Source organism: Zootoca vivipara, chromosome 10 (assembly GCF_963506605.1).
Source record: "Zootoca vivipara chromosome 10, rZooViv1.1, whole genome shotgun sequence".
NCBI classification, from domain to species: Eukaryota; Metazoa; Chordata; class Lepidosauria; order Squamata; family Lacertidae; genus Zootoca; species Zootoca vivipara.
Window position 1 is genome coordinate 40930300 of NC_083285.1, and position 22931 is coordinate 40953230.

The following is a 22931-nucleotide window of genomic DNA, read 5'->3' on the forward strand; positions in this document are numbered from 1 at the left end:
GCCGCATTACGTCACCTCCTCCCGGTCCACTAAGATGGCGCCGTCCGAGAGGGCGCATGGGGAGGGTGGCGAGCCGGCTGCCCCCCTCGGCTACGCGGGTGAGCAAACGGAGGGGAGCAGGGTCGCCGGCATAGCGGTTCCTCCGGGAACGCGGGAGGGCCACGAGGGGTGGGCTCGCCACCTTTCAAGGTGCCTCCAAGGACCTGCAGGGCGACCTTCCGGCTTGCCCGGGCTCGCTCTCCCCGCGGCTCACAGGGCTGCAGCTGCCCTGCCTTCCGCAAGGAAAACCGCACTCGCCATAGCTCATGTGTTTCTGCAAGAATTATGTATTCGAAGAGCATTATTGGTGTGTGTTTGTTCCTCCTATGGGGAGCTCCGTATAGAGAAATTCGGATAAATTATGGAGAGAAATTCGACACTTTATTGGATCTGTGACTAGGCAACAGGTTCTCACACCACTGTCCCCTACCCCCAAAAAAGTAGCGTTAATTAATAGTGTTTGTTCTTTCTAACTCGCTTCACGTGAAGGCACGTGAAGGTGTGGTTTTTTTTAGTTTTTGAAGGTTTTAAAGCACAACCATACTGCATGCAAGTTGATCGGCCAGGACGTTTCTGCACATGTACCGGTAGCTGAGCTTTGGATTTGGTTTGGGGGGGGGGGTAGAGTCAGGATCTGAAGGAGAAATATTAACAAATGGCCTTTTGCTGGAAAATGAGTGGTGCTTTGTATGTGGGATTTGGGGTTGGGCAACCAAATTATCCTCTGCCCCATCTCTGGTCTCCCAGGCCCTAGTCCAACACTCCACACCATGGGGTGGGGTGCATGTTTTTTTTACTATGAAAGATGTATTTGAGTGAGGGGAGCTGAATCCTCTTTCTAGACTGTGCTCCGTTGCTTCAGGCACTTTTGTGCCAGTCCAGCTCCAATGTCTGTAGTGAACAAATTTGAAGAGAAAAATGACTGAAGTGATGCAGCACAGTGACATAAGGTGAAGGAAGAGGACTTAGCTGCAGTCACCCACACTCAGTGTTACTTTGCCCCATTCACTTGTAGACACACCAATAAACAAACATTTCTAAAAGACATTGGTTGGGTAACCTGATTAGTGTCTGCAGGCTGTTGTCTTTTATGTATCCAAGTGTCCTCCAGGTTATAGTTATTTGCTCCACAATTTTCCTTTTAGCTGTTCCAGTTAAGTTCTCTGAAGAGCATCATTTCCCTCACTACCTCTATGTGAAGGAGCACAAAGTCAGGGAGGACACAGATGTGAAGAGGCCTCAAAACCGCACACTTTTTGTCTTGAATGTTCCCCCATATTGTACAAAGGTGAGTTTATTTGGGGGGGGGGAGGAAGGGGATTATGAGGGCCACGGCAACCTGTAAACTTGGGACAGCCAAGAAGAGAACAAATATTGATATTTAATTCGGAGAGCTGCAGAGAAAATGTAGAAGAGAGAATGGTGAATCTGTGTGTTCTTCTGGCTTGGAGAAGATGTTTGCTATTTTTAAAAAGCGTATCTCAAAAATAGTAGACATACACAGCTCATAAGTTATGGGAAGATGCTAATCACTGGCCACTGGATTGCATTTGAGTTATCTATCAATGTAAAAAATTACCAGGGACAGCTGCATTATCCTAGTTGTCGGGTGTTCTTAAAATATAGGTTATATGAGTATCTGCATAGGAGATTGTAGCTACTGGCCTGCAACTGGTTGTTAGATGTAGATGACTAGGTAGGGTATGATTGAAGAAGCTGCCTCATACCTAGTCAATTTGTTCTATCTAGCTCAGAAATTGTCTGCTATGTAGCTCTCGAGTTTCAGATGGGACATTCCCAGCCATACCTGGAGATGCCAATAGCTAGCAACCAATGGGATGAGAAGGAGAGAGAAGATAAAGCTTAGGTAAAAGAGCTAGAATTGCTTTGAAGAGGATAGTTAGGTTAGGATATTAGAACACTTATTAACTATTCTGTAATTAAGCTGGATATTATGTTCTATAATAAATATATGTTGAGATATACTAACTGTATAAGCCACCCAAACACAGATAGTTAAATTTGTGTTAGTATATATCACCCAACATATCTTGTGTGGATATGCTCAATTAAGCATGCAGAGGTGTCTTGGGGAACCTTTGACTCTCCTAATATTGTTGGACTACAACTCCCCTCATCCCATGCTGGTGGGGATTGATGGGAGTTGGAGTCCAACATCTGGAGCATCAAATTTTTCCCCAGCCTTTGTGTAGAGCAAGGTTTCCCAAACTTGGATCTCCAACTGTTTTTGGACTACAACTCTTATCATTCCTAGCTCGCAGGACCAGTGGTCACGGATGATGGAAATTGTAGTCCAAAAACAGCTGGAGACCCAAATTTGGGAAACCCTGGTGTAGAGGAATATTCTTCCTGCTCTCTATGACACAGTAGGTGGTGGCAGCTTGAGGGAGACTCTGCAGACCAGGCATAGGCAAATTTGGCCCTCCAGATGTTTTGGGACTACAACTCCCATCATCCCTAGCAGTGGTCAATGATGATGGGAGTTGTAGTCCCAAAACATATGGTGAGTCGAGTTTGCCTATGCCTGCTGCAGACTAACTGTGAGTGAATTACCAAGTGACCTCCAGCGACTAGTGCCTTGTAGAGGAACCCTGGAATGTGAATTAATGTTTAAATAATACGTGAATGTGAATCAAGAAGATTGGTAACCCTTCCTAGCTTCCTGTTCCTCAGTTATTACTACTTTTGCCATGGGAAAGAGAACGTAGCAAGCCCAAGTCCTGAAAGGAAGGGGGTAGAGCAGGGCATACTGTTGAGGCCATTGAAAGATGGGGCGGTTTTCAACCAGGAAATGCCAAAGGATCAAGTACAGATATTAGAGAGGTAACTAGCTGGTGAGATGATGAGGGAAGATAATGGGGGTGATTTTCAGGTTTCAGGAAATGTCCCTCTTATAGCCATGAATTGTCCTGAATTTCATTTTGTTGCTTGAAGGAATGTTTGTCCAGGCTGTTCTCGGGCTGCTGTCCTGTACGCTCCGTGGAGATGTGTGACAAGCCAAGCCTGGGAGAAAAGAAAGAAATGCCCAAGACGAAGTTTTTCAACACAGAAGCACTTCAGGTAAACCTTGAAGCCTTGAGGAAGGGTGGAATTTGGAAAGGTGGGTGGGAATGTAGCATTTTGGGGGTGTGGGGGGAAGCACTCTTAAGAAAAGGACCGGAGCTAATGCTTGACTCCTTGTTACAGCAGCTTGGACTTCATTCCCTGCAAGTTCAGCCAGCCTTGCAATTTGACATCTGCCTGTGTGCCAGGCAAAAAGGCTGCTACTTTAACAGTACCGAACTGCACTGTGGAGTTTGAACATCCCCTTTCCCAAGCAGTATAGTGGGGAAAGGGCTTTCATCAAGGGGTGGAGGAAGGAAAGCAGGCAGTACACATGGCATCTGTTTCGTGGGGAAGTGTTCAGCTCTGGAGGCTGTGCACGGTCCTCTTCGCCTCTTCCATGTTTAAAAACCCAGCAGCACACATTCAGCTGGACTCAGAGCCGAACCTCAGAGGCTGGCTCTCTTTTTTCATGTAAAAAGAGATGAGGGAAGGGAGGGGAAGCATGACGAAGCCAGGGGAAAGAGCAACAGGAATGTGTTTTCCCCCTTGAGTGGGTGTTTCAGTGGCTGGCTAAACCTCTCATTCTTTGGATTGTTTGTGAGTGAAAATAGACCCAGTCCATAATCACAAGCTTCTTGCTTTATAGGGGTTCAAGGTTGCTTATGTTGTGTTCAAGAGTCCTGCTGGGGTGCAGGCTGCCAAATCCTTGTCAACAAAGGATCCCCTGGTGATATCTTCCGAAAGGCACCCTGTGCAAACGGGCATTCACAGTAAGTTAACAAAAAATGCCTAGAAATTCCCTCTTTTTTTCCTGGGCTGGCCTTCAGGTGTGTAAGGATTTAGTTTGTGGCTGGTGGAAAAATTTGAGTGTTGGGCACACCAGGCTTCAACTCCCCTTATGGCCATGATGCTCACTTGGCAAATTTTCTCAGCCTAACAATCCTCATAAGAGCTGCTGTGCAGTAACATTTGGGAGGAGAGTAGGGTGGGGAAGAGCTACCCTGAGCTCCTTCATGAAAGAATGGGACAGAAATAGAATACTGATATACCAGCCAGTGTACACCATTTAGAGGGGGCTGTGAATAAGGAGTATACACATTCTTTAATTTAACAAATAAAATTAGGTGTTCACCTTTTAATGAGATTACATTTACCCATCCTTTATTACTTTTGCATTCCCCAGGCACCTCATCCACCTTGACTAGGCAGGACACCTTGTCTCACACAAATGCAAGGCTGCTACCAGAGGACTCCCCACGCCTTCCATTTCCATCTACTACCATTATCAATCCTGGTAGAACATAGGCTTTCCCCAGCCTCTGTGCTGTATAGTCAGACTGCCTTTGATTTGTCAAACAAGCAAGGAAGAGAATGCGGAGCCACTCCCTGGTCCACCTCCTGTCCTGTGATATTGTCTTATAGTAGGGGTGTCTAACCTTTTTTTTGGCCACCTTCAAGGTTCACCACCTCCCTGAGGGCCATATACCGGCTGTGAGTTTCAACAATGTATTGTGCATGTGTGTTCGCACACTATTTGTACAACACTTATGCAGGCCACACACACTCACCCCACTAGACATGCAATCACTCAGCACTTAACACAGAGAAAGAGAGAAGAAAGAAAGCATTTCCAGCCCTCTCCAATCCATCACTAGAGTGAAGGTGGGGGAAATGCTGCCCGTTACTCTTAAAGAGCAGGCAGAGGGTTTTATCCATGATCTCAGCACAGTGGTGCTTGGCTCTAAGCTCACAGATAAACGATCCCTCTGCCTGTTCTTTGGGGAGGATTGTCTCTCCATCTCAGATTGCTCTCTAAGGATCAGGCAGAGGGCTTTATCTGTCAACCAGATCAGTAGACAAAGAGCAGGGGCTGGTGGATCACTTCCTGCAAGCTTGCCAGGCTAGATCTGGACTGCAGGTTACCCCCGTTTTATAGCATTGTCAAGGATAATACTTCCTGTGAAGCACACATTAAGGTAGCAGCAGCATGCCCCAACTTAAATGTACTGTGGCATGGAAGGAATCTCCTTTTCCAGAGTACAGGGGCAACCTCAGAGTATGGGGGAAACTGGGCCTTGTTACAATAGGATTGATTTCAATACGCCTTTTAAATGTGTGGGAAGGGGGGGTATTGTTTTGTATTGGTTTAACTACTTGCGTTTTATCTTTTATTTTATTCTGTGAACTAGCCCTGGGATATCTTGATGAAGGGTGGTATATAAATTAAGTAAATAAATAGCCACGCTGCAAGTGGTTTGTGCAGTGGTATTTGGTAGTTCTTAACCGTAGGTGCCTCTAGTAGGAACTGTCAGTCACCTGCCAGCAAACCACTGCTCATTGACCTGAGAGAAGAGGGTTTGCCATCACAGAGAGGCATTCAAATCCAGCACGCTGTCATTCTTACAAGTAGCAGTAATTGAAATTTGATGTTGTTGTCCCCCACTGTTGAGTCCCTGGTTTCAATTGTATTAAGAGGGCCTCTAAAGTTTCCAAAATTGTGTTGTTTTCTTCTTCTGGTGTCTTGAACATTTTTTGCACTGCAAACTGATTTATTGTTTGTTTTAATCTCAGAATGGATTGCTAGATATGCAGCTTCAGTTGTGGATCCTGCTGAGCTGAAGACAGAAGTGGATGCTTTCATGCAGGCCTATGACCAGAAGGTTGCAAAGGTATGCATTGCTAAAAATGTAATGGTATTAGCCAAGCATGCCCTTCCCTTGAAGGGTCCTTTGGATTTAGTATCACCTGTCTGGGTTATGATTAGCATTGACTGGGTAGAGACTCAGTGTGATGTAGTGATTAGTGCTGGACTAGGGCATGGAAAACTAGAGTTTATATACTCAGCCATGAAGTTCACCTGGTGTCTTGGGCCACTCATCAGCTGATGAGCAGGGATTAAATCCTGCTGACTTGGCTGCATGATCCTGTTCCATGTTGGGAACAGGGTGTGCAGCCGATGCAGGAGTCAACCCTGTTCTCCAACAGTGATGTCAGCTGATGGGTAGGCATGCTTTGAAGGAAATGACCTTGTGAGACAAATCAGACCCCCTGGTGGGCCAAGATTTGTCTGTTAGCTAGAGGTTCCCCACCTCTGGGGTGAATCTAGAATTGAAATATTGAATGGATCACATTGTCTGTATTTCTGGGTTGCTGATAACACAATCCTGCTTTCTTCAGAAAGCCCTTTTCACACAGCAAAAGGCTTTGCACTGGGCTCTCTTGCTCACGGGCTGTGAAGTTGGGCAGGGCACCTTCTGAATTACAGTGGTACCTCGACATCCGAACGACTCGACTTCCAAAGGTTTCGACCTCTGAAGTCGACAACCCCGTGTGTGCATTCTGCACCTGCACAGAAACGGCGCACGGTCGGCGCACACGCAGAAGCGTGAAATCTCGCTTCACGCATGCGCAGAACAGGCGCTTCGACAACCGAAGACTTCGACTTACGAAGACGGCCGCGGAACGGATAGTCTTCATAAGTCGAGGTACCACTGTATAAACAGCATTTCTGAGCTCGGGTAGGGCTGGGTGATGTATCAATATATTGTCCAAAACTGGTTTGAAGTCCATATTGTGATAATTGGTTTCATAGTTTTGGACCTGGCAATATATTGTGTGTGTGTGTGTGTGTGTGTGTGTGTGTGTGTAAAAATCACAATGAGGGGAAAACAGTAAAGCTAGCCAATGCCTTAATAACCATCCTTATTTCAGACATTGTGATAGTTTGGTATACAGTATAGCGATGTTTAGTTGGTGGTATATTACCCAGCCTTACTCAGGGGAAAGCTGTGAGCTTAAAGCAGCCTCTCCTGACCAGGCTTGAGCTTGCTCTTTTTATTGACGCAGGAAGAAGCCAAAGCTGAGAAGGAAGATGGCATCCCGGATGAGGAAGGGTGGGTGAAGGTGACAAGGAAAGGTCGAAGGCCTGGGCTCCCACGGACAGAGGCAGCCAACTTGCGGACGCTGGAGAGGGAGAAGCGCAAAAGGGCACGCAAGGAGCTGCTCAATTTCTATGCTTGGCAGCATCATGAGACCAAGAGGGAACGTGAGTCATTTCCTCTTCATCTGCTTTCTCAATTCTGTGGAATACTTGATGCAAGAGAATGTCATCTAATTTGAATAGCATACCGTATTTACATGAATCTAATGCACACCTCAATTTTCAAAATCTTGAAACCAAAAAAAGTATTTGCTGGCGCCATTAAATCTAACACGCACCCTAATTTTTGCGATGTACTTTGGCCAAAAAGTGTGCATTACATTCAAGTAATTATGGTATTCTTTGCCAGCTTGAATTTTGGTGAAAATATAACATCTGAAGAAGCTTAGTTGCTGTTTTCTGAACAGTTAAGATTGTCAGGTGTTATGTGGAAGGGCAGATTTTTAGCTTCCAGCATTCTTCTGAGTGTTTTTATTTCAACAGTAGCATGTTCTTGTTACTATGCTTGCTCAGGAAATGTCTGCAAACTTCACCATCTTTAGGCATCAAACCATCCCAGAACTTGAACTGTGGGGAAGGTTATGCTAGAGGAGTTTTTTCCTGCTGTGACACTGGTTCTTTCTCTGCCTCATCCAGTCTCTCCTTGGTGTGTTTTTCAGACATAGCTCAACTGAGGAGAAAGTTTGAAGAGGACAAGCAGAAAATTGCTCTCCTACGGGCGCAGCGGAAGTTTCGGCCCTACTGAGTTGCAGATCTACAGCTATTCTGAAAAGAATGGCAGCCACAGTAAGAAGCTCATTGCTGGGATAATTTTGACTTTTTCTCCTTTCCCCTCTAATATCTCCTGGAGTGTGATGGATGCAGCAGACAGATGAGGGTTTGGAAATGAAATCATCTTATTTGCTGTCACACTGACAGTTCATAAGCTGCTGCCTCCCCTGTGTGGAATTCTAAGGCTGCTGTTCAAATGAAGCCGACATGTAAATATTTGTTTTTATATTTGTGATATACATCAGGTTTCTTGTTCTCATCTTCACAAATACACGACTTCTTTGTAGGTATTTTTACTGGACAATTTGTGTGCCACACAACCTGAACAGCTGCTTCTCTAGCTTATGCTATGGATGCAAGTGGCACCTTGGAAAAGCAGACCTGTCTTATTTTGTGAAGCCAAAAAGATCATCTCAGTAAAATTTTCTCCTCCTATATTAATCCCCTCAACCTGTATCACCAAACAATAAATTATTTTAAGAGATTAAAACTGTTTAGAGCATGGGTCGGCAAACTAAGGCCCACAGGCCGGATCAAGCCCAGTTGCCTTCTAAATCCAGCCCGCAGATGGTCCAGGAAGCGCATGTTCTTTACCTCTCCCTCCCACGGCAGCAGCGGCACTTCCTCCTCCTGGCTTCTCCTCGCCCTGCCTAGGGGGGCTGGGCTTTGTTGGTGCCAGCCCCTCTCCGGAGCCCTTTCACGTGCCGCTCGTCGTCCCTCATCCCCCCCCCCCCAGGTCTGAGGGACAGTGGACCAGCTCCCTTCTGAAAAAGTTTGAGGACCCCCTGGTTTAGAGGCATTTTTAATTGTAAGGGAAAGAAGTACCACTCCTACAAGTGCAAGCTGCAACAAACTTAGTTTTAATACCTAGACTAGCATGAATGGCTAAAATGTTTTATTCACTGAACTAACAGTTGTTACCTAGTTAGAACACCTGGCTCTGGCCCAGAAAATCATAACTCAGTACATGAATTAACATTTTAAGACAAATCCACTCACCTGCCATATGTGTAACTGGACTAAGGCACTCATCAAGAACTGAATCTGACTGAGCTGTTCAGTAGAAACAGAACAAAGAATTGTTCGTGCTAAATGTCTCTGCAAGCTGTCACCACCATGCCACAAGGCAGTTGTGCAAGATGCCCTGCAGGTAGTCCCACAGCATCCTCCTCATTTAAAGCGGGACTGAATCTTTCTAAGGCATCCGTCTGTTCTCTAGGAAGGGTTAGTCATGATGATGTAGGCAGGCACTGCTTAAAGGCTGGCTCTGGGTTTCTGGTCCTTATTTAAGAAGGTGTTGATGATTCCGGCCACAACTTGGGGCTCATTCAGGTGGACAAAATGATTGCCAGCAACTTCCACAAATTGGTAACGCTAAGAACAAGGGAGAATACAGTGAGAGATGGACCATGGGAAAGAAAAGCCAGAAATATGGAACAATGAAAACTTAACAGAAAAGCTGTTAAATGCTAGGAGTAGGGAATTGTAATAGGGAGGCTGGATTAGCCCATCCAGAAGCATCTACAACTGGCAGGAAAGGGGTCAAAAGCCATTCAGTACTTTTATGGAACACTTAACCACACCTGTGTTCAGTGGGGGCTTGAAGACAATCTCACATTCTGTATATTGCGTGCGAGCTCATTTTGCATAATTCTGCTTCAACTCCGGGGAGAGGCAGAGAGAGGTAAGGAGCCTCTGCACACTGGAAATGCTGCTCAGACTACCCTGTTTTTTTCTCTCTCCCTGACCCCCTCCGTTTTAGTCCACGTATCCAACCAGGAGGCTAAATCCTGGTCAGCCAAGGCAAGCAAAAATAATGGTGCATTTGGGGAGCATTGGCAGAACATGGGAGACATGCTCCTTTCTTTCTCCCTTCCCTGTCATTTTTACAGTTGGGTGGGGCAACCTGCCTGTCAATCATGTGGCATCAAGTTGTCCTGACCACCTGTCAAGGTTGGCCAGCAGGAAGAGGCCAGAGGTTCCCCAGTCCCACTACAGCCCCTTAAGCCTATCTCATAACTGGGGGATGTATCCAGCTGTACTCCTGCTGCCTCCTTTGCCACTACAGGGAAACCCCAAGCGAGAAAAGCAGCTGCCCAGCAAAGCCAATGCAAAACGGCTCAAAGCAACTTTGTGTTCCCCTCAGGACTTGCACTTACCTCTTTTAGGCTGGTCCTGAATGCTTCCTCAAGTGGCTCTACAAAGTATGGGATATTACCTTTAGGAGGATTGGTAAAAATCCCATTTTGTGCTCTAGAATAAAACAATCAGCTCTTAGTTCTGGTTGCAAGTAAGAACACAAAGTTCAAATCATCTGCATGATAGAATTTCCCAAGAAATAAAAGAGGGTGCTAGATTTGGATTAGCTTTGTGGATAACCTGAACTGATCCTTCTCACTTGTACCATTGAAAAAAGGATAGACTAGATTTGGGGTGTATAGGGTGTTACGGTGGGGATAGCACTCCTGGGGTAGTTTGTTCACCTTTGGTCCCCACCCTGCACTCAGCTCTCATCTGGGCCACTTAGAAGCATGCAACAGTGGTCACATTCCAGAAACTGGCTGGCTAAATCAGGTGAGTGCAGCTGCTGGGTCTCAAATCCTCAGCGAGTCAGGGACTTCCCCTGCATGTGGACAGGCTCTGGCAGATTGAGCGGATGAGACCAATAGTGGGTCCACCACAAGAAGGTGGTTTTTGCACGCAGTGCAGAGAGAAGTGAGAGGCAGGTAGGGTTTGTCAACCTGGAAAGGGAGCCATCTGGGAGAGGGGAAAAACTGATCCTAAACCCCCGATGCCTTGCAGAATATCTTCTGGAGAAGAACAGGCTAAGGAGCAAACCCTGCACAAATCCAGAATGGAGTCCCTAAGACAGCTGGATGGTGCCCTGTACGCCTCCTTCCAGTAACTACTGCAGCCAAGCTGGTGCCAAACATATTGCTCTGCTTCCCTTTGGACCACATCAGAGAAGCCGAGAAGGGGGACATCATCTGGGCAGCCCGGAACCTCCATACACTGCCCAGGGTTGTGCCACGGGAAGGTCACTTAAGTGCTGCTAACGCAGCTGTTTGACTTCACCCCAGAGGTGCACTCCATTGTCCCTCAAGACAGACAGATGCCAACAACAAACTAAATTGGCTAAACATGTGGCTAAGCTGGGTCCAGCAGCTCAATATATTTTCATGATTTTTAAAGCAGTGATGCTCCGTGGACCCAGATGGAACTAGGCCTACTGATAATTGAAGTAAACATGCGTAAGACTGCACTGCACTTCAATACTACTCTGCAACAAGGTTTAGGCTCTACAGGAGTGCTCTAAGGACGGCCGATTCAGTCTTATGCTTGGGGCTGATCAGTGAAGCAATCCAATTTTCTTCATTCTCTGCCCCTGCCTCTCTTTTTCTCTCAGGCAGATCTACTAGGCACTGGTTACATCTGCATGTCACTTACCTGATCATCAGTATATCGGCCTTGATTTTCTTCAGGATGGTGCAACATTGATCCAGAGACACAAAACTGCTGTTCTGCTGCTTACGATATAAAATGACAAATAAGGAAAATAACTCATCTAGTCCGTTTGACTGGCTTAGCATACAAGAGGTTTCTTTTAGAACCTATGGTTTTCATGCATTCTTGAAAATCAACCCAATACTGCGCTGCCCCTTTATTCTGTATTGGGGGAGAGAAAGTGGAGCAGGTCACCCCACTTTACCCTCTGTTGCCAATCAATGGGCAGGGGGGCAATAGGAGGTGCTCCACAAATGGCATTGTTCTTGCCAATACCTGGCCCTAAGGCAATTCATAGGAGACCCATTGAAACTGAAATACCAGTTGTCTACAAAAATGCTTTTCATCAGAAGAGCCCTATAGAGTTAGCCAGAAATAGGTGGAAATTAAATATTCCTGTGTTCTGCAATCTAGCCAACAAAGGCTCTCACTGCAATTTTTGTGACAAATGAGGAAACTAAGGTTAGAGGACCAACATTAACAAAGCTAGCCCATGCCAGAGCAGGGCTTTGAGCAAGGACTAATTTATGTACCTCCAACACCCTTTGTGTGAATGAAAAATACAGGGGGAAACATTCAACAAAACTAGGACCAGAACTTACCACAAGGACTCTTAAATCTCTGTTATAAACCAAACCTAAAGAAAGAAAAGAATCACACCTCACATTTTGTACAACTTTTTTTCTGCAAACTTTCCCCCAGCTTCTTTCTCTTAACACAGCTGGCTTAACACAGGTAAGTTTAACTGGCAATTAAATTAAATTTAAATTTAAATACCTGGAAAGAGGACTGCAGAGTGTTCTGTAAGAGGATGCACAACTACTAAAAGACCAGGTTTATATTGGCGGGGGCAGGGGGATGTCTCCTGGACACTTATCTATGGAAGCCTCACAGGTGGTGTTGGTGACTAAGAGTGCCTTTTAGCAGCTTAGGTTGTTTCATCATCTGTGACCCATTCTGCAGAAAGTGGACCTTGCCTCAGTGGCACATACCCTGGTTGCAGCCAGACTGGACTGTATGGGGCTGCCTTTAAACATGGCCTGGTAACTTCAGCTAGTACAGAACGTGACACTAGGATGTTTGTGGACAACAGGCACATGGAGCATATAGCACATATTCCATTTCAGTTGCATTAGCTGCCTGTTTGTTTCCAGGCTCAGTGTAAATTGCTGGTGGTAAAAAGTAAAGCTCTAAACTGTTTGGACAAGGTTATTTGAAGATGGGCCTTAAGAATGGCCTTGCAAAGACCCGCTCAGAGATTGTGGCTAAAATCCATCAGACTGGTGAACCTAGAGACTGTTCTTTTCAGCGCCTAAGAACTCCCTCCCATAAGTAGCACCTCTGGACTGAAATGGGTTTTAACTTAGACCTTAGTAAACTTCTTAATTTCAACTGCTGCTGTTTATAAATTTTGTAATTTGTTTGCTTTATTTGTATAGCTTTTATGGTTTCAAAAATCCCTTCATAAATTGCCTTGGAAGGCAGCATGTCAGTACTATCATACAAACAAGATCAGTTCTGAATATTTAGCCACCGAATGCGCCACCGATTGTGCTATCATGCATCCCCAAACTTTGGCCCTCCAGATGTTTTGGACTAAAATTCCCATCTTCCCCGACCACTGGTCCTGTTAGCTAGGGATCATGGGAGTTGTAGGCCAAAACATCTAGAGGGCCAAAGTTTGGGGATGTCTGCTGCTAGATCATTTTAGATCTTCAGGCAGAGTCAGACCACCAGGCCAGCTAGCTATTAGTGCAATTGGCAGCAGGTCTCTAGTGTCTCACACAAGATTGCAACAGTACCCTGGCACCAAAGATGCCAGCTGTTAAACCTGAGACCTCCCATTTTCTCTGCCACCAAGCTCTGCTCCCCTAATGGCAGGAGCCACTTACCTCCCGCCACCTCAGAAGCCCCTCGCTCCAGCAGTATCTTGGCACTCTCTTCTGTTAGCTGGCTGTTTGCTTCCATTAACCTAGGCAAGTCAAGCAGAAAGATGTACAATTTTGTCAGTAAGATGCAGGCAAGAACTGCATTCTTGGTAATGCCACCAACTAATCCCTCATCTCATCAAATGTTACCCAGCCACATTTGTCCATCCTGAATCTATGTTCAGCTCTTGTACAACATTGATGCCTTGTACACTTCAGAAAGCATTCAATGCCATCAAACAGGGCCCTGGACCTGACAAATCACTGATATGAACCAGAGGCACCTGTTATGTTCCTTTTTGAGGGGTGACGGGAAAAGTGGGTGGTATTCAACCAAATTTTACTTGAGAGTGGAACCACTGAAATTAATGAACACAACTAAGTTAGGTTTGGGAAGGCATTTTAGCTAAGTACCTAAGTTCTGAACACCATTTCCTTGGTTGTCTTTTCTCCCCCATTCTAATATCTTGTTTTTAATTCTGCAAGGGAGCCAGTATGGTGCAGTGGTCAGAGTGCTGGAGACAAGGGTTCAAATCCTCACTCAGCTATGAAGCTCATTGGGTGACCTTAGGCCTGTTACTGCCTCTGAGCAAGAAACTACCCTCACAGGGTTGTGGGCATTAAATGAGGAGGAGGGAAATCATGCACACCATTTCGAACTCTTTGGAGAGAAAGGTGGGATATAAATGCAATAAATAAAATAAAAGAACATTTCCTTTTGCAGAATAATGGATTTGGAAAGAGGCAGCTATGTTTGGCAGGACATACCTTGCTGTGCCCCCAGGGACAAAACACCCAACAGTTGCCAGAGACCAAAGAAGGGAACTCACCTCTGAAGGGCTGCTTCAGGACTGCGTACTTTGGGGGAATGGTACTTGCTGGTCTCAAAATTCAGCAGTTCCTCAATTACCTCCCGCTGGGACTTGCAAATCTTCTCCAATTCCTATAAATCAGACATAGTCATCTGCTTTCAGAAGTCTCTTACACCCAAAGCCCCTCACAAGGTATACAAAACAACAACATTAATATTAGCTTCTTGGGAAGGTAAGACAAAAATTAAGGAATTAAAAGTGTTAGCTCTTTCTATGCACCCTGACACCACTAGGCCTCACTTCCAATGCCATGCTGCCTTTCAACCTCACCTCTAAACGTGAGAAAGCATCTCTAGGGGTGAACAGGAACCTCTGCTTCTTTTCTGTATGAAATCCCGGGCCCCTTTGATAACCCTGCCAACAAGAGAGCCAACAAACAATAACAGAGCCTGGGCAGTGGATTTTGTGGGAGGAAATCCTCCTAGGAATGAGAGCCAATTAAATTCCCTTAAAGTCACACACACAAACGTGTCCTGATTAAGCTCATGTCATTCTGTGCAATCAGTAAACATCGGACAGGACTAGGGCTGGGCGGAATATCAATATATCATCCCAAATCAGTTTGAAGTCCATAATTTTTGACCTGCCAATATATTGCAAATCATGATGTGTGTGCAAAAGTCACTTTGTGGGAAAAACTGTGAAGCCAGTCAATGCCTCTACATAGTTCCACCCTTATTTAGCTCGTGACATATCACGATGTTGAAAACCAGACATCGCCCAGCCTCAGACAGAACAATGCTGTATTAGTATAACAGACCTCTTGAAGACCCCTGAGTTATAGATCAAATTCTCTCTTTTTTCACAGTAATTTTTATTTAGTTTTCCATATCCAATATCCAAATTCATTACACATGCACAACATTTTTCTTAACTTTGTATATACATAAATTTCTTTCAAAATACAAGAAAAGAAAAAGTAAAAAAAAGCACACCAGAAAGTAGAGAAAATAAAATAAAAATATATAATAAAACATGACAAAAACAAGCTGGGAAATAAAAAAAGAGAAAAATAAAACATTTCCGTAAAACTGACATTAAAATGCAAATACTGAAATGTGACTTCCACCCTACCTTCATCTGCCTTTTGAAAGTCTTACTTTAACGTGCGCAGTTTAACGTTCTTTATGCATTAAATCCTGAGTCCACTTTTTTCCATATTTTAACGATCATCTAAATTCCGTTTTCATACTTATGTCATTCCAGCTTGTATACCATGTATGTTTATCTAACGGTCTTATTTGGTTATACATTGAATTTGTTATTCTTCCTAAATGACCAATAAAGAATTTTAAGTTTTAATTATGAGGTTGTTTTCATTCTGCTGGTTTGTTCACGTTTCCAAAATCTTGTCCATATATTTCACAAATTTTCCCCATTCTCTCTCATACGTTTCGTTATCTTGCTGTCTTATTTTTGATGTTAATCTAGCTATCCCCATGTATTCCACCATCTTCTTACGCCAGTCCTCTATCGTTGGAATTTGGTCTTGTTTCCAAACCTGAGCTAAGGTTATTCTTGCACCTGTTGTTGCATAGAATCTATTTTCTGATTAAAGCCAGCACTTAAAAGACCTTAAAGTGGCAGTGGTAGAGAAGTCTCATCATACAGGGAGGTAGCAGTCACCTTTCTTGCTCCTTGCTGGTTTTCAGTCATTAACATACCTCTGGGAATGGCTGTTTTCAAAGTTAATTGAACCACTGACTGGTCCTAAATCTACACGTGATGCTAAGCCTGAACTGTAGCCTCCTTCCAATAGAATCACTGAATTGTTGAGTTGGAATGACTCCAAAGGGTCATCTAGTCTAAACTCTTGCAAAGCAGGAATCACAGTAACCACGGACTTCTGGTTTCTTTGACAACATGTTCAGACTGTTGTGCTTCTCTTCTTTGCAAGTCTGCCTCATAACTCTGGAAATCTACAGCACTAAAGGAAAGGGGTGTGAGTTCCCTAACAAAAGGGATAATCCACGACGACCGTACTTTTCCGTGTAGTAGACAAGGTTTTCCCCCCCTCAAAACAAACATCAAAAAATGGGAGGGCGTCTTATCCATAGTCAGTGCATTTTGGTGTCATGGGATTTGTTGCTTCCGCTAGCCTGAGATAGTCAGCGGTGTTAATAGTGGCTGCGACAAGGGCTGGTGTGGATTTGCTGTTGCTGCGGCTTCTGGCTGCAAGGGAACAGTTGATAGACGGGTTTTGCGCATGCAACACAAATCTGACGGCGCGTCCTGCATCACCAGCACCGCCACCCAAGTCTCTGCGGCCGGAGGTGCCCAGCAAGGGCTCGTCGCTTCCCACAGCCCCAGCATGAGCCATTCCCTCTGTGGGGAGCCAAATGATATAATAACGAAAAGGAGATGATCTGCACTCACTGCCCTCTTCGTCCCCTGCCTTCACTGCCTCACTTCACCTCAGCTGTTGCTGCCGCCACAGCTGCCTGTCACCTTCCTGTTCTCCTCCCTGCACCCCTCCCCCCCACTTCCCTCAATAAGTAAGAAAGCGTGTGAGCCACCCCTGTCAACGGCGAGGAAGGCAGGCAGGCAGCAGCGCCACCACAGAGCGAGTCAGTCTGTGGCTGGAGGGGGAGGAGAGTATGGCGGGCGGGAGTCACCTCACAGCAACGCAATGGCGTCCCTCCTCCTCCTCGCCTCAGGCTCTGCTGGGTTACATTGCTGCTTGCCGGAGTTCTTGAGTCCAGTCCTTTTTCTGTTCCACATCTCCCACTTGTGGAACATTCTGCCATTCTTCTTCTTCTTCCTCTTCATGTTGTGCCAGTTCTCCATACGTCATAAGAATGTCCGATGTTGGTGCTTCCTTTTTTTCCTCAACGTCCGATTTTACAACTTCAATGCCAATTCTTCTTTCCGTGCTGCTTTCTCCATTCACCTCTCTTGGTTGTTTATTATATTCCCGCGACAAAGTACATTCCCGCAGCAAAGCGGTATACGAATTCAATCCCTTTCTAATGTCGCGAAGCTCTGAAAATATCTTTTGCCAAGGCTGATCTTTTGCAGCTGCTGGGTCCGAAGCCATCTTATCTTTTCCAGTCCCATGGGAAACCAACCAGTTACACAGCATGAAATGGCGGAAGGCTTATTCCAAAACATTGTAATCCATTTTGTTGCCCAATCTGGTTACTTTGTCCTTTAAGTTTCTTTCAATCACCTCATTTTACTTTTTAGCAATTCAAAATCCCAAAATTCAATCGTTGATTCCTCTAGAGCCCTGGATCTGGCTTCCTGAGGGGGCTCTTTAAAATCCAATTGTTAATAAATTAAATGCTTCCTTTCACTTTTCCTGGCAAGGGATCAAGTTACTGTATCACAGTCTCACAATTAGAGGAGGTTGACTTCCTTTTTTAACCTCTTCCGTGGCCAAATCTATCGAATCTTAAACTTTTCTTAAATTCTTTTACTCACGGTTTCCAGATTTTAATTTCTTTTATTATGAAAGAATCTACCGCTCTCCGCCGCCGGCACGAAGCTTCGCTACTGCGAGGGTAACAATGACGCTTAAGATGGCCCCCACGACTACCACCCCACTCTTGCTGGGGCTCTTGCCGAGCTTACCGGAGAGTAGGGGAGTCGGGATCCGGGCGCTGCTAAGCACTTCGTCCCCATAAAGCACTATATGGGGCTCTTTTGGGCAGCCGCGTCGCTTTCGCGGCTTCCCCCCCCCCTCGCAGAGCCGGGTTGTCTCGGAGCTCAAGACAAACCCCGCTGATCGGCGCTGGCAGTAGACCGGAAGTGATTTTAAAAATGGCTAATTACATAAATTGTGTTTAGCGTCTAGCCTAGTCCTGAGTAAAGCAAATAGTTGTGGTGTTGCATCTACAGCAGCAGCCCTGGGCACTGTCAAAAGGGCACGAGTATTTTGTCCAACCTACTTGCCATGTACCCACTAGCCTTCCACCTTATAAAGGAGGGCAGAGGTGGGGCTGCTTCCCATATGCCCCACGCCAGGCTCAACACTACCTCAAAAATAACCAACTTCTATTAGCAAAGAAACTTATATAGCTTCTTCAGTTCATGCCATTTCTCTCAACTATACTGCAAGGGTAGCAGGGAAAAAATTGAATTTAACCTGAGGTGCGGGATAAAAACCATAGGATTCCACCAGGAACAGCTTGTCCACCAGTTCGGGGAAAATACAAGAGAACTAGGAAGACAGAGGGAAAAAGAAAGGAAGTTTAGCTCTTTTACTGCAGGAACAAAAAGTGTAATTTCTATCACCTCTGCCTAGATAGCATTTCTTATTCTCTTGTGTGTTTGTCACAGAAAGAAACTGCGCTTTGAGAAGAGACATTTCTATACAGTATAGATAAGTGAGTACTGCAACAAAATGTTGCAGTGTAGAATACTCCTCTGGAGGATGGTCTAGTTTTGTCCACTTCCTTTGGTTTTCTATTAAACTTCCAGATAGCATTCGATGTGAGCGTGCTCAGTCTTCACTGGGCTATTTTTTAATTTAAAAAATCCCTCTTCTATTAAGAGTTTGTTTCCTAAATACAGTATGTTTTTGTACTTCTGAAAAGCTGAGGGTCTTGAGCCTGCCAACCCGTCCCTCATGGGGAACATAAAGACCAGCACTCAGAGAAAGGAGATTGCTCTTAGTGTAGATTAGTGGGGCCCACAGCACAGTGTTGCAGTCTATGGTGCCGCTGTTGAAGATTCCAGCCCTTCTATTCCTACTTCCCCCACCCCAAAATTTTATCCTCCATCCCAACTCAGCATTGTGTGGTCACTCAATTCTCATTGGGCTGTTTGGGGAGGTTTGTTTCTTCTTGTTTTTCCTTTTTCTAATGCACTTCTGCACAGAATTCTTCCAAGCTTTCTGATATGTTCCTCTTGTTGGATGGATGGTGTTGTTCTTGCTACATAGAGGGAATAATGAAAATGCCCGGAGAAGAATATACTCACCATGCCTGCAATACTCCCACCTGTAGGAAAGAAAAGGAAGTCGGGTTTATATATGAACACAGAGTATGAACCACAGGGACCACCCATATAGTCCAAATTGACCAGCAATGAGAGAACAGGACTATCATTTGATAAGTGAACAAACAAGGAAGGGGGGAGGGGGAGAGGTGCAGTGATTTGCTAAAGAGGAAGAGAAATGGCAGGAAGTTGAGGATTCACTTATGTGTGAGAAACACAAGCTTCCTCGGGGGACAAGAGTCACTTACCCAAACTGTGGCCCATAAGGGTAAACCGATTCCATTTCAATGCTAAAAAAATAAAAAAAGAGAAAAGGAGAAGCTAAGTTAAGACCAGATAGCCCAGGTTTCACAAGCCCCCAGGCAATCAGCAGCATCACAATACAAACATTAGCCACATCATGGCTCAACTTTGTGCTTCTAGATGTTTTGCACAACAACTCCCAACAGCCACACCTAGCACAGCTGGAAATCATAGTGCAAAACATCAGGAAGGCACCAGGTTGGGGAAGGCTAGTGTAGGCTGTTACAGGCAAGAGACAGGTAGGTAGCCATGTTGTCTGACACAGTCGAAATGAATAAAAAAATTGTCCTGTAGCACCGTAGCGACCAACTAAGATTGTTCTGGGCATACGCTTTCATGTGCATGCACACTTCTTTAGATACTTCTTCAGATAGGTATCTCAAGAAGTGTGCATGCACACAAAAGCTTATACCCAGAACAAACTTAGTTGGTCTCTAAGGTGCTACTGGACAAAATAATTAAAAGGGAATGTCTGATTGAGTTCTTTGAAAAACAGGCCGCTAACAAGCTGCAAAGGAAGAAATGGATGTTCCTGGTTAAAAGGGGGCACGCCTGGAAGACCATTTAGATCCCTTCCAGTCAGGATTCAGGCCTCATCATGGGACTGAAACTGCCTTGGTCGCACTGGTTGATCTCTGGCAGGCTAGGGACAAAGGTGAGAGCTGTTTCCTAGTTCTGCTGGATGTCTCAGCGGCTTTTGACACCATAGGCTATAACATCCTTCTGGAAAGTCTAGAGGGGTTGGGAACTGGGGGCACTGTCATACAGTGGTTCCGCTCCTTCCTCCTGGGCCGTGTTCAGAAAGTGGTCGTGGGGGATGAGTGTTCAGACCCCTGGGCTCTCACTTGTGGGGTGCCTCAGGGTTCTGTCCTCTCCCCCATGCTTTTTAACATCTACATGCAGCCGCTGGGAGAGATCATCAGGGGGTTTGGGCTGGGTGTTCATCAGTATGCAGATGACACCCAGCTCTACCTCTCTTTCAAATCAGAACCAGTGAAGGCTGTGAAGGTCCTGTGTGAGTGCCTGGAGGCGGTTGGAGGATGGATGCTGGCTAACAGATTGATGTTGAATCCTGACAAGACAGAAGTACTGTTTGTGGGGGATAGGAGGCGGGCAGGTGTGGAGGACTCGCTGGTCCTGAATGGGGTAACTGTGCCCCTGAAGGACCAGGTGCACAGCCTGGGAGTCATTTTGGACTCACAGCTGTCCATGGAGGCACAGGTCAATTGTGTGTCCAGGGCAGCTGTCTATCAGCTCCATCTGGTACGCAGGCTGAGACCCTACCTGCCTGCAGACTGTCTCTCCAGAGTGGTGCATGCTGTAGTTATCTCTCGCTTGGACTACTGCAATGCGCTCTACGTGGGGCTACCTTTGAAGGTGACCCAGAAACTACAACTAATCCAGAATGCGGCAGCTAGACTGGTGACTGGGAGCGGCTGCCGAGACCACATAACACCGGTCTTGAAAGATCTACATTGGCTCCCAGTACGTTTCCAAGCACAATTCAAAGTGTTGGTGCTGACCTTTAAAGCCCTAAATGGCCTCAGTCCAGTATACCTGAAGGAGCGTCTCCACCCCCATTGTTCTGCCCGGACCCTGAGGTCCAGTGCCGAGGGCCTTCTGGTGGTTCCCTCGTTGCGAGAAGCCAAGTTGCAGGGAACCAGGCAGAGGGCCTTCTCGGTAGTGGCGCCTGCCCTGTGGAATGCCCTCCCATCAGATGTCAAAGAGAAAAACAGCTACCAGATTTTTAGAAGACATCTGAAGGCAGCCCTGGTTAGGGAGGCTTTTAATCTTTAATTGATTATTTTATTCTTCCGTTGGAAGCCACCCAGAGTGGCTGGGGAAACCCAGCCAGATGGGCGGGGTATAAATAATAAATTATTAGTAGTAGTAGTAGTAGTATTATTAAATTGCACAGGGAATGTTCATAGATACTCAGCTCCAACAATGTACATTTCCTACAACAAGGCTCTGCCCTATGCACTGTGGCTGTGCCTTAGTATCTAAGAAGGGCATTCACAATTATTAACTAGAGTACTATTTGCCTTCCACAACAAGAAAAACAGGAATGATTTCAAAGTGCAATGCCTACTAACTGGTTTTACCAAACTAGATTAAGGTGAAAGGTTTACACCTACTCTTGAGAATTGCTACACTGAGAATTTACAACCTATAAAACTGTAACTGTATGTATGTGCCAGTTTTGACTAGTGTTTTATTTTAGAGGCTTTGGAGCCTGTCTAATTAAAGCAAAGTTTTATGTCTGACCTTGAAAGTGGGTTGGGGAGAACTTGCTGGCTTCGGTTGATCAGGAAGTGTGAGAGAAACTGTCTTGACTGCAGCCAGGAGAAATATAGATCCAGGCCACTGAGAAATTCAAACTGCCTACAGGCTACAAACAAATCCAACAGGCTCACCTGCTGCTACCCTGCGCACGTCACCCACATAATCCAAGAAGTGATAGACTGACCCAGGTGGGCGGTGGGATGACAGGCCATGTCCTGCAAGATCAATGGCCATGTAGTAACAATCTGAAAGAGAACAAAGGGAAGAGAAACAAGTCAAGTGCCAAACCACACTCCTGTATAACATACTACAATTTCATTGTATTAAGTTACTTGTATTAACTTACTATTGTTAGTCAGCTGTTTAAATAAAGAAATAAACAACACAGGACCCAAGGACGAATCCTACCTTTGGGAAGTAAGGGGATGAGCCTGTTAAAAGTGTTTGCATTGTCCAGCCATCCGTGCAAACAGAGGACAGGGCGGCCTTGTGGAGATCCCCATGCCTTGGCTGCGATGTGGCCCCAGGGGACCATTAACTTAAACTCTGAGATCATGTCTGAAATGAAACAACAGAAGCGTCTCCTGGTGATGATAGTGTTACCAGAGAAGGCAGTCTCACCTATGTCTCATAACCACTGGACACCAGCGCTGATCACTGTGGCATAATGGTTAGTGTGTTGGACTATGACCTGGAAGACCAGGGTTTGAATCTCCAATCACTGGGTGACCTTGGGCCAGTCACACCATCTCTCAGCCTAGCCTACACTGCAGGATTGTTGTGATAATAAATTGGGGAGGAGAAATATCTGCACCAGCTGGAGAGAAAAGGTGGCATAGAAATGTAATAAATAAATAACAACAAGCCGATAAACAGATTCTGGCCCCGTGCATCTAACAAATATATCAGGCAGTGCAGGTTTGTCTGGCTGCCTGCCTGCCTCTTCCCACCCCCCTTCAGAAAGATGGTAAAGACTGTGTTTTCAGGCAACGTTTGCTAGTGCGCTACCCTCCAGATGTTTTGTAATGGCTGGGACTGACAGGAGTTGTAGTCCAAAACACCTGGATGGTGCCAGGGTAGTGACGGCTGTTTTCGGGCATGCTTTTAACATGATCTCCCCACCTCATGGAACTGAGTGCTTCATGGTGCTACAGTTTCAAGTCATTCTAGTTTTTCAGCGTCTATTGCTTGCGATCGTTTTATGAGCCCTTATTGTGTATGATATACAATAAAATACTCCTTTTTTTCCTTCCCCTTGGGAGAAAAAAAAGAGGGAAGGGT

General features: G+C 45.5%; 2 protein-coding genes across 8 annotated transcripts in view; one reads left to right on the forward strand and one right to left on the reverse strand.

Annotated features, from left to right (window-relative positions):
- RRP7A (ribosomal RNA processing 7 homolog A) lies at positions 1-15425 on the forward strand. 4 transcript variants are annotated; one of them, XM_060279755.1, is made up of 8 exons: positions 1-98; positions 1185-1327; positions 2995-3120; positions 3752-3875; positions 5677-5774; positions 6952-7150; positions 7705-7831; positions 10619-15425. In XM_060279755.1, the coding sequence occupies exons 1-7, from the start codon at positions 35-37 to the stop codon at positions 7788-7790; spliced, it is 840 nt and encodes a 279-aa protein (XP_060135738.1). In that variant the 5' UTR covers positions 1-34; the 3' UTR covers positions 7791-7831; positions 10619-15425. The 4 variants fall into 4 exon arrangements, with proteins under 4 accessions (XP_060135738.1, XP_034982626.2, XP_034982627.2 ...); XM_035126735.2 differs by having other exon boundaries at positions 11223-15425; XM_035126736.2 differs by having other exon boundaries at positions 13973-15425.
- The window catches only part of SERHL2 (serine hydrolase like 2), a 17946-nt gene continuing 4066 nt past the window's right edge, over positions 9052-22931 (reverse strand). Inside the window, exons 2-13 of one of the 4 annotated variants that reach the window (XM_060279752.1) lie at positions 22059-22208; positions 21782-21895; positions 19310-19351; positions 19044-19063; positions 18208-18282; positions 14391-14474; positions 14079-14191; positions 13213-13292; positions 11923-11957; positions 11264-11340; positions 9976-10069; positions 9052-9190 (exon numbers count right to left, since the gene is read on the reverse strand). In XM_060279752.1, coding sequence (XP_060135735.1) covers positions 9071-9190; positions 9976-10069; positions 11264-11340; positions 11923-11957; positions 13213-13292; positions 14079-14191; positions 14391-14474; positions 18208-18282; positions 19044-19063; positions 19310-19351; positions 21782-21895; positions 22059-22206 — 1002 coding nt within the window. In that variant the 5' untranslated portion in view covers positions 22207-22208 and the 3' untranslated portion in view covers positions 9052-9070. Of the gene's footprint in view, positions 9191-9975; positions 10070-11263; positions 11344-11922; positions 11958-13212; positions 13293-14078; positions 14192-14390; positions 14475-18207; positions 18283-19043; positions 19064-19309; positions 19352-21781; positions 21896-22058; positions 22209-22931 lie in introns of all 4 variants that reach the window. The other 3 variants (XM_035126730.2, XM_060279753.1, XM_060279754.1) reach the window with 3 other exon arrangements.